The sequence below is a fragment of the Phaethon lepturus genome, unplaced genomic scaffold, assembly GCF_000687285.1.
Source record: "Phaethon lepturus isolate BGI_N335 unplaced genomic scaffold, ASM68728v1 scaffold35006, whole genome shotgun sequence".
NCBI classification, from domain to species: domain Eukaryota; kingdom Metazoa; phylum Chordata; class Aves; order Phaethontiformes; family Phaethontidae; genus Phaethon; species Phaethon lepturus.
In genome coordinates this window covers 1-16,981 of record NW_010548925.1, presented here as the reverse complement: position 1 = coordinate 16,981, position 16,981 = coordinate 1, and the positions used below count along the sequence as shown (strand labels likewise).

At 35.8% G+C, this 16,981-nt stretch overlaps 1 protein-coding gene across 1 annotated transcript in view; it reads left to right on the top strand.

Annotated features, from left to right (window-relative positions):
* Positions 1-16,262, top strand: part of ZC3H7A (zinc finger CCCH-type containing 7A) — a 22,801-nt gene extending 6,539 nt beyond the window's left edge. The window contains exons 8-22 of the mRNA XM_010290134.1: positions 1-110; positions 1,989-2,196; positions 3,177-3,241; positions 4,004-4,196; positions 6,221-6,382; positions 7,038-7,234; positions 7,471-7,568; positions 8,613-8,794; positions 10,655-10,731; positions 11,281-11,414; positions 11,777-11,882; positions 12,404-12,512; positions 13,374-13,507; positions 13,871-14,034; positions 15,331-16,262. The exon at positions 1-110 is cut by the window's left edge and continues 183 nt beyond it. Of these exons, the coding sequence (XP_010288436.1) occupies positions 1-110; positions 1,989-2,196; positions 3,177-3,241; positions 4,004-4,196; positions 6,221-6,382; positions 7,038-7,234; positions 7,471-7,568; positions 8,613-8,794; positions 10,655-10,731; positions 11,281-11,414; positions 11,777-11,882; positions 12,404-12,512; positions 13,374-13,507; positions 13,871-14,034; positions 15,331-15,520 (2,129 nt within the window). The 3' untranslated portion in view covers positions 15,521-16,262. The remainder of the gene's footprint in view (positions 111-1,988; positions 2,197-3,176; positions 3,242-4,003; positions 4,197-6,220; positions 6,383-7,037; positions 7,235-7,470; positions 7,569-8,612; positions 8,795-10,654; positions 10,732-11,280; positions 11,415-11,776; positions 11,883-12,403; positions 12,513-13,373; positions 13,508-13,870; positions 14,035-15,330) is intronic.
* The last annotated feature ends 719 nt before the right edge of the window (positions 16,263-16,981 follow it).

Below are 16,981 nucleotides of genomic sequence, written 5' to 3'. Positions count from 1 at the left end.
CTTTCCCTATGCCAGAAGCGTGTTTAGATTGTGGAGATGGAGATATAATTATCGGGGAAGAACTTGATGAATTACTTGATTCTGTGCCTGATCCAGATGAAAGTGTAATGGTAAGACCTTTTTGTTTGTTTTCTTTCTCAACAGACTGTACGTATGAGGGGGATCTTGTATTTTTATCAAGTGGGCTAGTAGTGAAATGTGAGTTGACTTTCCTAGTTACATTGAGCTGTATTTGTGCACGGTCAGGTTGATTCTCTCGGGTGCAGATTCTTACAAATGTGGCTGCAAAGATACCAGGACCCAGCAGAGCTCCAAGGGCCATTGTATTGGCTTTGTGTGTGGGAAAACCTGAGCAAGGTTGCTGGAGGAGAGATACTTCAGAAATACTGCTATACTACTACCAATACTGCCACAGTGGGAGGGATACTACTTCTAGGAAGTACTATGAATAGTGAAGTAGACATTTGAACTCTGGGCTTGTGTGGCGTGGTTTTTTTGGTTTTTTTTTTTTGTGCAAATAAACCCTCTCAGAACATGCGAGTGTGTTGGAGTGCCCACTCTCTAGCTGTAAACACTGTGGTTAAACTTACGCTAATAGCTTTGCAGGACAGTAATTCTTGTGCGGCCGTTTTCTAGTGCATTCACTACTGTCTCTGCAATCAGCTTTGTCCAGATCCACCTCCTGGATAACCAGAAATAGACCATCATGAGCCTAACTTTTTATATTTTTCAGAAGAGATTATTAGAGAAATTTAGGCACATGAAAAGTTGTTCTTAATTACACCATTATTCCAGAGCTAGAACAGACAGTGAAGCATACAAAGTTCCTCAACTCTTAGTCGGAATGAGAGCTCTGATTGATGAGCAGAGATGTCTGAACTTATTAGCAAGGTTACTGACTCTGCTGTGGCCCTGCCAGTCACTTGGAACCCTTAGTATTGCAACGTTAAATGAGACTGTGGCATATTTAATTCTTCAGTTAGTTGTGATTTTAGTTCCTCGTTCAGCTGTGGATGCAGTTCTAAATCTTTAAATCAAAAAATACTTGGGCTTCTAATTTTCTGATTTATGCACTTTGTTTTGTAGAACGTATTTCAGAAATGCAGAAAGTAATTATTTTTAAGAGATCCTACAAAGTTCCCTGAATTGGTCAGGCAGTTGGACTAGATGATCACTGTAGGTCCCTTCCAACTGAAATAGTCTATGCTGTTCTAAGTTTGCCGTGGTGAAAGCCAGGAGGAAATAAAATCTTCCAAGACACACTGCAGCCTCTTGTAGTGTAGAATCTTGAGTGAGCTGTAGGCTAACAGCTTGGGGAACAGAGGGAGTCTCACGTTGGCCAAACGCTCTGCAGAGCAATTTGGTCAGTCTCCAGGCAAGGGGGAGCTTCTTGGGGTGACAGGGAGGAGGGAGGGAAACTCCCCCACCCGGTAACGTCCTTAACAGGGGTGTGCAGAAGGATGTGTTGTTTTCCATGGGGGAAAAAAAGGTGATCAGGCCTTTGCAGAACATGGTGTCATTTGATTGTATCTGAGGATTTATTTCAAAGCTCTTAACTCTTTACTGTACTGCAATTTGAATTATGTTCTCTTTATTTAGAAAAAAATCATGTAGGTTTCTGCCTCTTGCTGCTCTTCCCTATTGTCTTATGTTTTCTACATAATTTGGAAATTCAGCTCTGATCTGACTCATAAAAAAATCCAAATATGTTAATAAACATCAGCTAACTGAACCTTTAAAGTTGTGGCTTCATTAATGATTCCTTGTATTAGAGCATTGTTTAGGGTTTGATTACTGTAGTTCTCTGAATGTACTGTAGTCCTGTACGGTACTGTAGTAGTGTAATGTACTTTTTATTACTGTTTTTCAGTAGGTATAAAAAAACTTTGCAAAAACTTTACTAAGAGAAATACTATTGCACATTGTGTTCTTGTGAGGGTTTTTTTTTTCTGAGTGTGAACATTCTTTTTAAACTTCTTTTTTTCCAGCAAACTACAGGAGCCAGAGGACCTATTCCTGCAGGGAGCGTAGCTCCTAGTGTACCTTTCTCTGCCTCTTTGTTGGGGACACTGCCAGTTAGTGCAGGGTTTGTTCCTTCACCTTCTCTTTCAGAAATCTTTTCACAGCCTTTGGCTTCTTCACTGGAAAATTTTTGTTCACCATTAAGCACCTTCTCAATCAGTGACCCAAAAAGAGGTAAGAAATTAGTCTTAATATTTAACCTTTTATGATGAGAGTGAGTTATGCATGAGCCAACTGGCTTCTCTTTTTAACAAATGAGTTTTCACAACTGTTCAGTAATATTTAACACTTCCGTAACATTTGACCCGTGCTCACAGTTTTTGAGGGTATTGATAATTGGTGTTGGTTGTACACTAGAATTTATAAATAAAGCTTTTGTTTACTTAAGGTCTGCATAAGCATGCTCCAAGGTCTACATTTATTGGGTAAATTACTTGTTTCAGGTGGAGAAGTATAAAGAAGGAACCATGTTCCTTCAACCTTTGTTTTTTTTTTTTTTAAAACAAAGGTGTTCTTACTGCTTAAACCATTTCTGATGATTTGGCAATAAACAAGAATTTTGAAAGGCTAATATAACTGTGTACTCTGAAAAGATACCAGTATTACATGTTTGGATTCAAACTCTAGGGACTATAATTATGTAGTGAAATTGGGTATGTGAAATAACAAGATATTAAAAAAAAAAAGCTATTCTGTCTTTTCTATCTAAAAGATAGAAAAAAATAATGTTTTGTCTGTAATTACCAATGTTATAGGAGCATGCTCTTCAGAATGAAGCCGGGTTCACAAAATAAAATTAAAAAAAGAACCACCTCTTAATCCTCTTTCGTCTCCTCATTTTTGATAGTCAGCTATTGCTTATCTAGCTACCTTTTTTGTACTGCACCAGTATCTTCATGTTGCTTCAGTAAATGCCTGTGAAGCTACTGCTGATGTTAATCGGATGGTTATATTGAAGATGATTACCTAGTAATTTTTCAGCCCAGATGTTTACAAGGGGCTTTTACATGATTGAAAAAAATAATTATAGCAAACAACAAACCCTTTGGTGTTTGTCAAAAAAACCAAACCTTTGTCTCAGGAATAATAAATAATTTTTTGCATAGGGTGTTTTGAGGAACTGAAATAATTAAAGCTTCTTTTTATTCCATTAGACCTCTCAAGTTCAGCTTCTAGGGATGGAACACCAACACTTAGCAACAGTAATTCCCCGTTGTTTGTAAGTATTTTTCATGTTTTCTTTCACATCATAACACCTTGAAGGCTTAACATAGGTCTTAATTGTTACAGTAGAAGTTTCTATTTCTAAAAAATAGCACTTTTACCATTAAAAGATGATTCTGGCTTGGAAAACAGTTGTACAGTAGATCACAGTAATTGAACAGAAGAAAAAATTTACAGATGTTGTTTTATATATGCAAACTTTGACTACTGTCATAGGCACTCCTCCATTCTGAGGAACTTGCTGTAAATTACTGTGGAAGTGTAAAATAACCAACCTGAGAGAGAGAAGATCTCTCACAATCTAAGTGGCAAATGTTAGGAATCTTGGAGAACTGTACCAGTACAGGAACAGAGCAGAGATCAACTTGTGTCTGAGAATCTGGTCTCTCTGTTCTAGTCATGCTGTATATTTTCAATCATGCTGCTGGCCATTGATTATGTGGGGAAGAGTGGCATGAAAGATTGCATCCTCATGAGCCAGGATGGAACAATAATTATCCTGGCAAGTACTGTTGTTCTCCCTGTACCTGGCTGGGTCTTGTTATATGCTTAGTCTATGCTGGGTGTACAGCTTTTGTAAAATCTGTGTCCTCTTCTTAGACATATGGTTAAATTTGTATTACGAATTTTTTGTGTGCAGTCTTTCTTATGCTTTGAAAAATAAATTCAGTAGGTTAAATTTTAATTGTGGATAACTTAAAATTATCGAGTATGGATAACTTAAATAGATCGAGTAAAATACGCTTTCTTCCAACAGATAAATGGCCCTAGTAGTTTGTTTGGGTCCGAAAATTACATGGGAATTGCAGGCCAAACTAGAAATGACTTTGCAAATGTTTTTAGCAGTGCGACTGCTAATATACCTGTATCTTCAGCACTTGCGGGAAGAAATCCATTAGAAGGCACACATGAACTAAGACAGGCCTGCCAGTTATGTTTTGTCAAAAAAGGTAAGAGACTTTTGGACTCAATTGGGTTGATTTTTTAAGAAATTGAAAAGCATACATTTAAAACTTTAGTGTTCATAAGTTAAAATACTTTTGACTTCTAAACAGTCTTAATCCTGACTTGCTCTTTGCAGACGTAGTGCGATCTTATGATTATGGAACTGATAAAATGTTTCAACAGCTATTTTATCTTCTTTCTTCTTGTCTTTATTTCTTGTCCTAACAGATTCTTGATTCCTAAAACCACCACAAATCACCACACGCTTTCCCCAACCTGTAGGTTTACTGTGTAAGGTTGTTCACATTCTGTATTCACTTTCCTCCCAACCCCCAGCATACTGTGAAGAATGACACCTTTGCTCAAGACTAAAAAAACCTTGCGGTACTCTCTCTGCTTGGCCATGGGGAATTGAACCGCAGTTCAAAGTACCTGGTAACCTTCACATCCCATCTGTTTTATTGTTCTTTCAAACTAATTCTAAATCATAATCCTGCGGCTTCCAAACCTTAGTAATAATTAACTCCACTGTATTGACTCAAAGGATCTTAACCAGTATTGGGCTTTAATATAACTAATGTCTTAGGCCTGAGCTGTTGCTGTTAAACAGAGCCGTATTCTCGAGGCAGTAGCTTTTATTAAGACTAATCTTAAAAATAAGCATTGTCTTTCAAGTCCTTGATATATACTACTAAACTACAGTGTAGTAACAGATCTTACAAAGAATTCTATCAAGACATTTAGGGGATGACTGTTCTAGTTTTAAGAACTTTTATATTAGTTCAAAATTATTTTTACGAGAAAAATCCATGAAGTGATGTTTGAAAATCCATAGAGCATGTTCTGTTAAAAGCAGGAGCTATAAAATGTTGGCGGAAGTACTTAACGTGTTCCTATCTTGACTTTTTGTATCAAAGCATCTATTTCTTCTGTTTCTTTGCATCTCTATCAAAGTCTTTAAGTGTCTCCTGCTTTTACTACCTACTTTTGAAATGGTACTGTTCCATCAGCTTCACGTCTGGGGAAACGGGGTCACGCTCTTGTTTTCGTAATCCCTTAAATAGCAAAATGCACTGAGCATTGCTCGCTCATCTTCAGACCCTTTCCCTGACTTTTTCATTTTAGTGGTAATGTAATCTTCACTTTAGTATTATTCTAAAAACAGAGTTTAAAGCTGGGCATATTTTTATTTCCAAAATCACAAAGTTCTAGGATTGACATTTATATTTTTGGCACAGGTACTTCTTTGGCACTTTGGTACTTCTTACCTAACATGTTTTGTCTCTGAACATAGTAACTGTTCTAATACAATAAAAATTGAAGGTTAAGAGAGCCATTTACTGGTTCTTGGAATTCTCATCTTCAGACCCTTTCCCTGACTTTTTCATTTTAGTGGTAATGTAATCTTCACTTTAGTATTATTCTAAAAACAGAGTTTAAAGCTGGGCATATTTTTATTTCCAAAATCACAAAGTTCTAGGATTGACATTTATATTTTTGGCACAGGTACTTCTTTGGCACTTTGGTACTTCTTACCTAACATGTTTTGTCTCTGAACATAGTAACTGTTCTAATACAATAAAATTGAAGGTTAAGAGAGCCATTTACTGATCCTTGGAATTAATCTGCATTGACTTGTTATAAATAAGCAATTCAAGTTTTAGATTAGTCTTATGGCAATATATACTTCGGAATTTGAAAAAAGGCAGCAATTTATTGCTGTCTCAAAGTAATCTTAAGGTTGTAACACAGCATCCCTCCCCAAGTAACTTGTGTTTTGTTTTTTTTTTCTTGATGAGAGTGGTCCTTTTGTAAGTATTTTTTGTAAGTATTTTTTTTTTCCATTCTGTTTGACATGGCTTTTAATGACTAGGTTCTTCAAAGTTGCTGGTGCAACTTTGCAAGTAGGAATTCTATACGGCGTGTTCATGTACTTTGCTTTTGGGCTTATGTGCCAGCCTGTGTATGGAAATGTTAAAAGTATGATGCAATTTATGTAAATATATGCAATTTTCTGTGATTGTTTCAGGCCCTAAATTATTGGATTACGCTTACCATCCCAGTTTAGAACATAAATGTAAGAAGGATATTCTAATTGGCAGAATAAAAAATTCTGAAGATAAATCATGGAAAAAAATACGTCCAAGACCAACAAAGACACAGTACGTGGGACCATATTATATATGTAAAGGTATGTGTTACAGATAGTAAAATATTAATGCCAATACTCAAAGTAGTACGGTTTAGCTTTTCCACAGTGAAGTATGGAATGAGTTTGTTTTTATTCTTGCTCATGGGAGGTGGAGAAGGAAGTTCACTGGGTTGTTTATATTTTCAAAGGCTGTAAGGAGAGCCATATTTTGACCATTAATGTGATTATTCAGAGAACATGCACTGTACTTCCTTACGGTTCTTCATCATTAACAACTTTTCTTCTGAGTACTGAGCTATTACTCTTTAAAACAACAACAACAAAAAAGCATTCTTGTTAGACTTTTGCAGTATGAACCTCTACTTACGATATAAGCAAGACGACTCATGGGTTAATTAACAGCTACACCTGACTGTATTTAAGCAAAGGGTATTCTGGATTCTCAGCATTGCTGCCTTAGACTAGAAAAGGATAGTTGGTGGAGGTATGCATCAGCCTTTCTGAGGAGTTTTACATTTTCAGCAAGTCATTCAGCATAAGGTTTTGCTTCTGTCTGCTAGACTTAAGTGACCCATTTACAGCAGATGTAGCTTCTTTAACAAAAACATTTGAAATGGAGATAAAGGAAGTGTTAAGGTGGATTTCCAATAAAGGTTGTGTAAAAGCAATGTCATATTCAATGTTCTCATTTTAGATGTTGCTGCTGAAGAGGAATGCAGATATCCAGGTCATTGCACGTTTGCGTATTGCCAAGAGGAGATAGATGTGTGGACACTGGAGCGCAAAGGAGCCTTTAGTCGAGAAGCTCTTTTTGGAGGAAATGGAAAGATCAACTTGACTGTGTCCCGACTTCTTCAAGAGCATCATGGATTATTTATGTTTCTTTGTGAGGTGCTGCTTTATTTCTAATGACACAATGAAAAATATAACAGATAATAAAATTACCTGGAAATAAATATTTTGGTTCATGCATGACTAATTTGTAAAGTCTGAAATGCATTTTCAGTAACAATCTGGCTAGCTTTAGATTAGAGACTACTTGAAGTCTCTGTTAAAATCTCTAAGGTGAGGTATATTTTTAAATGTATAAAATACATACTCTATAATTACCTGTTTTTGTATTCCAGAAATGTTTTGATCACAAACCCAGAATAATAAGCAAAAGGAACAAGGATAACTCATCTTCTTGTTCTCACCCTGCTATGCATGACTTTGAAGATAACAAGTATGTCTGAAATACCATCTCTTTAAGTTTCAAATTAAAAGCAAAGGTTTCATTTTTTAATATTGACTTTCATTTCTTACCTCTTGATTAACTTCTCTTCCTAGCTTATTGTTAATGCTTTGGCAGTATTGATAAGAAAAACTTACTGAACAAGGATTGTCTCGTGTAACCTAATTGAAAGTGAACTATTTCTTTATCAATGCATTAAAAATTAGTGGTATCCACCCTGATGTTTGAATCTTACTGGTTTTGGTGTCAGTTTGTTAATTGCTTATCTACCTGGTGAGCTGCATTGATGTAAATAGATGTGTGATGTTAAATTAATATAGGAATTCACAAGTTTGATATTGGGTCGGTTTTGATTATTTTTCTCTAGTTTTAACTTGGTCAGTTAAGAACAGGTTTACCTTAATTACAGTGTCTGAAATAGACCATAGTCCCTATTAATGCAGTTGATTAAAAAGAGCGTGAGCAAAGTGTCTTTACTTATTCTTTGAAAGTTAACAAAGACTTCATAGTGGTAGTAGTGTTAAATAACTTCTGGGGAATTAATAGACTTGCATTTTTGTATCATGGAGATGTAAGAGGGAGAATTTTAGTTGCCCTGTTTGTACTCCACTTCCCTATACTGAGGAAACACTACAGCTATAAGAGCTAGGCTGTTACTGTGATACATCAACTCTTTACAAAAAAATAAGTACTTGTGTTCGTAGGTAGATCAGGATATATACTTGAAAGTGGACATAATATGCGTTCCCTCTTGGAGACGGGTGATCCAGTTGGATTGAATTCAGTAATGCTTTGCAGGAGATGGACCTCTGGATTTCTCAAGAGTACTGTTCTGTGATGTTAGTTTACGAAGCCTAGAAATGATAATCACATGCTACTTCCTTCTGGAAACTTTTTTGGCTTTCTGATCGCAAGTAAAATGTGTTAAAAATACATTTGAATAAGCTATGATGAGGGATGGTTATTTTACGTGTTTTTCCACGTATGAACAAAGTCATTTTAAGGAATATCTAAAATTAACTGTTTCCAAAACAGGTGCCTTGTCCACATTTTGCGAGAAACTATGGTGAAATATTCCAAAATCCGGCCTTTTCAAGTTCGATGTCAGCTTGACCTGTGCAGACATGAAGTACATTATGGCTGCTTACGAGAGGATAAATGCTTTTATGCTCACAGTCTGGTAGAGCTTAAAGTCTGGATAATGCAAAAGGAAACAGGTATGTTTGGCAAAATGCTCGCTTTGCTCTTCATTGTAATGCCAGTTCTTTCTTGTCTCAACTCCCTTCTGAAATTAGCAACTTGGGATCAGTGCATTCACTTACAATTTGCTGGAATCTTTCATACAGCATATTCAATAAACAGTAATGAAAATATGATAAAAATTGTTGAGTAGGCCACTAGCTATTCAAAATTAGCAAGTTTTTGATAATAAAAACTGTCAAGACTGCTCATTATAATCAGATTTTTTTTTCCTTGAAATAAAACTAGAAGTCTTGAGCAGATATTCAATCCAAGTCAAACTAGTTCGTTTTTTTTTGTTTGTTTTGTTTTAAAACCTTCAGAGTTTGATGACATTTCTTTTCACAGAGCACTGAAAGAAAAGCTTGAAATATTTATGGCATTGTTTCCCTCCATCCCCCGGTACAAGAATCAAGTTTTTCCACTGTTAAGCCTTTCTTTTAGCTTACTGCCGTTCTGATATTGTTACACAGTGAGCCAGAAAAGAAACCTTTCCAGTTTGCTACTCTGTCTCTCAGTAGTGTATGTGTTGATAGAACTTAACTATTTTTCTGTTCATGCTTACACAGGACATTTTGGCTGCTTTTTGTTGATCTGGCTTGTTTTTGTTGGCTTCTCTGAGGATAACAAATTTTTACTACTTCATTTCTAGCTGATAGCTTGTGAATTGACATGTCTCTGTACTTACAGCCCATTCCTTGGTCATGAGTTCCAAACTCTCCATGACTTTTTTTTTTTAAAAAGCAATTGAACTGTTAGCAGTAAATAATTTGTACGGCGTAACAGTTGCTCATTCTTCCTACCTTGCTCTGTAGGACAGCAGTACTTCATGTATTAAGTAATCATGTTGGATCATTGTGATGCATGGAGGAAAACGGGAGATGTGGCAATCCCAATGTGTTACAGTGTTCCTTGCATTTTTGCCCCTTTATGTCTGTGATTTATCCTCATCTGTCCCTTCTTTGAAGAAGAGGCTCCTTGTTGCTTCAGCTTTTGATGTAGAATCTTGTACAGGCATACTGACACGAGATGTCATACTGACATGGAAATTTTGGAGGAAGAAAGTCAAATAGAGACAGACACTGCTGATTTCCTGTTCTCTCTTCTGGGTTGACCCTTTAGAAGTTTCTGTGTGAAAGTAAAACAGTTATTTTCTCACCAGCTGCCCCTACAAAATCAAGGATTGCAAATACCCTATAGTAAGGGTTGGGTTCTCCAAGCTTGATTTGCCACCGAAAGCATAATTTTTATTTTGTCACAGATGACAGTCTGTGTTTGTGTGGAATTAGAGCAGGAAATGTTACACTGTGTGAGCAATGTATAGCTCCGATAGGAACATTAGCCAAAATATTGATACGAACATTTTTTTCTGAAACAAAACCCAATTGCTTGTTTAAAATCTTTGTAAAGAGGGCAGGGGCAACCTAGTGTCTGTCAGCTTGCATTTTGGATAGTTTTTCTGTGGTCCATAATACAATGTACCTCTTCTAATTGGATTGTCATTAGAGGTTTAGTACATTATGTTTAAATAATTACTTAAAGATGTATCTTAACTTATTTGAGCAATCTGTAATTTACAAAACTTTTATGTTTGCTCTTCAATGTGATGATATATACAATATTTCTGTTTTGGAGGCCCTCATGAGATTCTTAAGTGTATGTGTGTTTGTGTGTATGGATGTAAATGTATATCCACATCCATAAGTGTGTGTATCTGTATACAGTATGTAAAAAGAAAAATAGATAAATGTTTTGGGGCTTCAGTAGCATTCCAGTTTGAGCATGTCTGAAATTCTGCAAGTCATAAGTGCTCAAGAACTTTTTCCCTTCCTTTACAGGTATTTCACATGATACTATTGTTCAAGAATCAAAGAAATACTGGCAGAACATGGAAGCTAGTGCACATGGATCACAGGTATTTTAGTTTTTCATTAAACTAATTCTACAGTGACTTTGGTGATAATTTTTTTTCTATGTCTGTGTATAACATAGCTTATTTTAGAAATTACTTTTTTAACGCTCTCTTCAAATAATCTTTCGCTGTAGGCTTTCTTCGGCTTGCTCCACTTATGCTAAAATGCTTGCTTTGCTTCTATGCAATTCCTTTTTTGATTTGCTTATTCTGTCATAGGTGGAACATAAAACCTAAAGATAATTTCAGAGTTAGCTGCCATAGGGCAATTAATTATCTTTTCAATATGTAGGGCTCTTATGTGTTTAGTTTGTATATATTATCACAACTTCTGGGTACATATACTTAAATCAGAAGTTAAATAAAAATGCATTTGTTAAGAAATGTCTAGTTTGAAATTCCAAGCTAAACTATTACAAGGCATGCAGTCTAACATCCGCTTCCGGACATGTGTTGTAAACTTTCATCGTAGGGGATAATTCATAATTATGTATGGATTTCTTTGCAGATACAAAGTACCTTTTATTGTTGTTGTTATTTTTTTGGCTTAAGATCCTTGGGAACCAAATGAAATATGGATCACTTAATTTGAAGATGAAGTTTGTTTGTGGTCAGTGCTGGAGAAATGGTCAAGTTAATGAGCCAGACAGAAACAAAAAATACTGTAGTGCAAAGGCAAGACACCCGTAAGTAAGACCAAACAGTGAAAATTTTACCGTTTTGTCAGCCATTTAAAACCTCTTTTGGGAAACTTTGTTACTGCTTAGAAGAGAGTCATACAAGGAATTAAAAAAACCCCACATATTGAAGCAGAACACAGTTATCTCTTTGTAGTATGTTAATAATTGGTAATGAGAAACACCTTGGTGGCTGGCTGTTTTGTTTTTAATTATCAGTTATGGTAAAGTTTCCGTAGAATTTAGTTAAATCTCAAATATATGGTGAAAGCTTTATAAACAACCTTTCTGGGCTTTCCTGGTTCTGCTTCTGTGTACAGTGTGTCCTTCTTTAATAGTATTTTCTTTCATTGAATGCATCTGTTTTTTAGATGGACCAAAGATCGCCGTGTGGTGCTAGTAATGTCTAATGAACGCAAGAAGTGGATGACCATTCGTCCTCTTCCCGCAAAGAAACAAGTGCCTCTGCAATTTGATGTATGTTAACCTAAAACTAACGTTTTAGTTAAGAACATAGGGTAACTAGAAAATACTGGTAATGGGGCTGATTTCATCAGTTCTGCAGAAATTGCCATGGGAGTTGGTGGATATATATGAATAGTGTTTCCGCAGAGTTCAGCCTTTGAAAAACACTAATCTCACATGTTATTACTGAAGCCCTTTCTCATCAGGGGAAGTTAATAACTTTTTAAGTGATTTAACCACGTTCTTACTACTTCTGGTAAATATTTCAGAAATAAGTTAAACGTGTCTTTGGTCTGGTAATCTGGTAGGAGGCAAAAAGCAGTCATAACACTTGCTTCCAGCAGTTTGCTTTTTCTAACTAAAATATATGAGTTTTTAATAAAAAAAAAGGTGTTTTTATTTTTCATGTGATATATATGTCTAATTGGGAGGGGAAACACTTAGCTAAGACTGGGAAAAAAAATCTACTATCATCCATTTTACTTTATATTCATGAGGATGTATTTTTTAATTAATTTTTTAAATCCTTTCAGTTGTGCAATCATATTGCTTCAGGCAAGAAATGTCAGTATGATGGAAACTGCTCATTTGCTCACAGTCCTGAGGAGAGAGAGATGTGGACCTATATGAAGGAGAACAGCAGTAAGTAAAAGAGTAAATCTAACATGTTCTAGCTGTTCTGCTTTTCATTCTTGTTCCTCAATTACTTTTTAATCCACTTTCTTTCACTGTCTTTTGTAGTGAGCCTTGCAGGTGCCTTTTTTTTTTAATTTGAATAAGCCCAGACAGGGTATTCAAAAGCAGTATTAAATAAAAATAGCTATATTATAGATTTGCTTGATGTGTTTTTTAACAATAAAGTAGTTTGTATCAATGTTTTTAGATGTCTTAGAAATAGTATATTGATCCATGCAGCAATATTGTTTGGTATTTATACTGTGAATTGCCATCTGCACACGCTAGGATTCTGTTGCCAACATATGGGGCACGCTATTTTTCGAAGAATTCTGTCAGCCCCCCCAGTGTATTTACTGGGAATTACTATTCACTTTCTGTTGTTGACTTGTTATCCCATCAGAGTGTTACTGTGGAGAAGTAATCAAAAATCAGAAGTAATAAATGATGTAAGTGATAATATCATGTTCTGCAAGAAAGTAGGATAAATTTATCAAAAACTGTAGCACACTTTATATTAGTACTTGGAAATTCAGGTATTGATACACAATGGCACAGTTGTTATCTGTAATTTGGGTGCCTGTTCAGAAATGAGTAGCATCTTACTGTCCCCTGACAGGCAGAAATGAGTCTTGGTAAGTAGCCAGAGATTCATATTACTCTTGGCTCTTATCTCTGAACTGCGTAACTGTGTATATTGTGTCCTTCCTCTCTTCTTCTTGCAATAGGTGGGGACTGAATTACGCTTGCAAACTCAGTCATTTTTTTAGTATTCTCAAACTCTTGCCTTAATTGCTAATTACTTATTTTAGCTTCTGCTCTCATTAGTTCAAGACTTGGAGCAGTTGTATGACATATGGCTAAAAAGTCAAAAACCAGAAAAAGGAGATGATACAGCTGCTCAGGCAAACAAAGAAAATGGGAAGCAAATTCACATGCCGACTGACTATGCTGAAGTTACAGTAAGTAACTGTAGAATAATCATAGGTATAATTCTAAATTCACACGTTGGTTTCTTGTGTTGTTTCCCCCCTCTCCCCAGTCAGTAACATACATTGTTGTCCTTATTTTATTGGTGCTTCCTCAGGTCATAGCTAGCTACACTAAATGCAAACTTTAACTGAAACTGTAAAGCAGTCCTTCTGAATTCTCTAAAGCCAGTGGAGATCATAAGCTTCAGGTGATTATTTAAATAACTATATCTGATTAGTTAAACAACAATTCACAGGCCAACATAAAGAAAACGTTCAAAATGTATTTGGAGCAGTTGTTTGCTTACAGTATGGAATTCTCAATGTTTTGTTCTCAAATTCCCTGTAAAACAGGTGGATTTTCATTGTTGGATGTGTGGGAAGAACTGTAATAGTGAGAAGCAATGGCAGGGTCACATTTCTTCTGAGAAGCATAAGGAGAAGGTTTTCCACACTGAGGACGATCAAAACTGCTGGCAGTATCGCTTTCCAACCGGATATTTTAGCATTTGTGATAGGTATGTGGTTTTTAAGATGTCAAAAATACAGAAAAATGACAGTTCATAATGTAAATAATTAAGGTGGTTACTAGTTTTGACACACAATGTTTCTAGTGTTTCTTGCTTTCCATACATCTTTCAACAAGAAATTAAGTAATTAACAGTATTTTAACACATACTGTTAGAACTCGGGGAATGGCAAAGTGCCTCACTGTGAAACCAGATGAATTGCTTGTTTGATGTTAATAAAGGGTTGCAAGTTTGTTGCGGCTGCACAAAATATTGTTGGTATTGCAAGTTTACTTAGGGATCTGCGTATTAATTACCTGTAGAACACAAGAACAGTAACTAGCTGGACAGTGATACTGGAGCTTTAAGGCAAGTAGAAATGTTGTTAGCATCAAAACGAAAAATCAAGTGTTTGTTACTGGATATTATTTATGAAAGCGTGGAAGAGAACTTCAAGACTTGTTGGTTTTCCTCAGCATTGGTTGTATGTTTTGCTGCTCCTTGTAATTCTTAAATGCAGCGTGTTTACCTGACTGCAGTAGATTTTTTGTAAATCTGTTGAAAGTTTTTTCCCCTGTTGCAATCTTCTTGGAAGGCTGAAAAAGTTTGGAATCTGCATTCTGGCATTAAAGATTCAATTTGCTGGTACAGATACTTTTGTTACTCCATTTTAAGTTAAAGTTTTTTAATGTGTTGGAGATCTTGAGAAATTGCACAGCATATAAAGCAAGTTATTTTTGTTTGCAGTCTTTGCATGTCCCCCTTTACTAAATTTTTAAGTAACATCCTAAATGTATTTGATGTTTTGAACACTAACAGACCTCGTATATGCAATATAAAGTGAATACAAACTGGCGTGCCTATAACTTCTAGTACAGAAATACTAGGATAAAAATAGATTCATAAGCCATACTGAGTACTTAAAACACAAATTTAGTTAATAAAAGGTAATTACTTGGATTTTTAAACAATAGTAGTTCTTTAGCTTAGTGACTTAAATAAGGTATTAATTTATTTGATAATTTGACCTGATGAGCATGAAATGACTCAGTAAAGTAGGAGCATGAAGAACAGAAAGGAAAGAGCCATCTCTTGTCCTCCATCAATACTTGACAGCTGTGAAAGAAAAATATAATGAAACGCTAAACAGTTAGTAGCACCTTACTGAAAAAGTAAATACTCTTCCTTTTCTTTTTGTCCTTAATATTTTAGTGTATTTGAAAATCATGACCAGAAGAAAATACCTAGTTGCAATAGTGATCATGATAATTCGATGAAAACACTATTTGAAATCTGTCTTAACAGATATATGGCTGGTACTTGCAGTGAAGGAAGCAACTGTAAATTTGCCCATGGAAATGCTGAACTCCATGAGTGGGAAGAACGAAGACAAGTTTTAAGAATGAAGCTCAGCAAAGCAAGAAAAGACCACTTGATTGCTCCCAGTGATAATGACTTTGGAAAATATAGTTTTTTGTTTAAAGATTTAAACTAATACTGAGATGACACATACTTGTTATCAGCTGGAAGCATAAACCAGAAAATTTGACAATAATCAAAAGCATGTGACAGAAAAGCTGCAGGTTTTCTGCTTTTATTGGCATATATTGTTCCTCCTGAACAGCAAAATGTAGTAGATTTAGGGGGATTGAGCAGACCTGTCTATGCTCTCATGAAACGGAGTGGTGATTAAAAAAATCTGAAGTATTACGTGCTCACCTTCTGTTGGACAGAAAGTTAGGAAATAGAAGTGGGGGAAGAGAGGTTATAATGTCTAGGAAGCCCCCTAGTATCAGTCCTTCTGTTGAAAAACTTTAAGGTATCAAGGTATTACAAAACAGAGTGTTATGGGCTAAGAAGAAAATGATGGATGCAAATTCTTCAGATCTTTTAATGGAGAGGATTTGTTTAAAACAAAGTTTGCTACTTATCTGTATGTAGGTTGCTAAAAAGGATTTTCTTATGAAAGATTTTAAACAAAATAACCATTTAACTACAGTATATGTTGAATGGTGGGTATTTTTTCTCTATTTGTATGTTTCAATATAATTTACTGAAAAAGGATCTTGGGAGGAAAAAGCGTATTAATTTTTGAAAATGAAGTAGTTAAAATTCTGTTTCTTGGTCTTTGCTGTTTAAATGATGATTTTGAAAGATTACACATGTATGTCAGTATTGTGTATTATTGTATGGACTAATGTTGCCTGTAATAAAGAGAACTTTACACAAAGCTGTTTTCTGCATGTAGCCTCTCGGGATTGAGGTTTTGTAAAAACAAACAATGATTTGCTGGTTAGCAAAAGCTTGAGCACCTGTAGCTAAAAATGTAATAAGTTGGTATCTGTGTCTCCAGCTGCTTGTTTGCAGTTTTCTGTATTGTCATTAGCTCATCACATCACTTAAATAACAAAACGGGCCAGCTGTCTTGGAAGTAGACAAGCATTTTGGAGTTGTGCAGTGCTGGGATGTTTTCAGCCTTTTGCCTTGGGCACGAACCACCGCCTCAGCCGCCGGCGCACGGTCCTTCACGTCCCATTTCCTGCAGCCCACAGAAACGGAAAACCGTCCAGGGGCTGGGATGACTTCTGGCTGAGGAGCCTTTGGGCTTTACAGTTGCTGGAGCTTCTCTTGCATTTTGGCTTCTCTGCAGACTGTGCTTTCAGCTTGCCTTTTTTTTTTTCCTTTTTAAACTAAGCTGCTTTCAGTCATTCATTTAAAATAGCTAAAGCTAGGTTTCTTTTCCCCCTCTTGCCTTCTCCCTCCTCTCGAGAGTATTTTTCTCTACGATTGGCTGACATCATTAGCAGAGCTTTAAGAGTGACTTCAGTAGTTTGAATGTAGCCTATTGGCCACGTGTGTATGTAAAAAGTGTTGAACCAAAGTGATACCATACACATGACAAGCCTGGACGCTGTGTCCCTTTCATTTCACAAAATAAAAGCACAACGAGTATTAA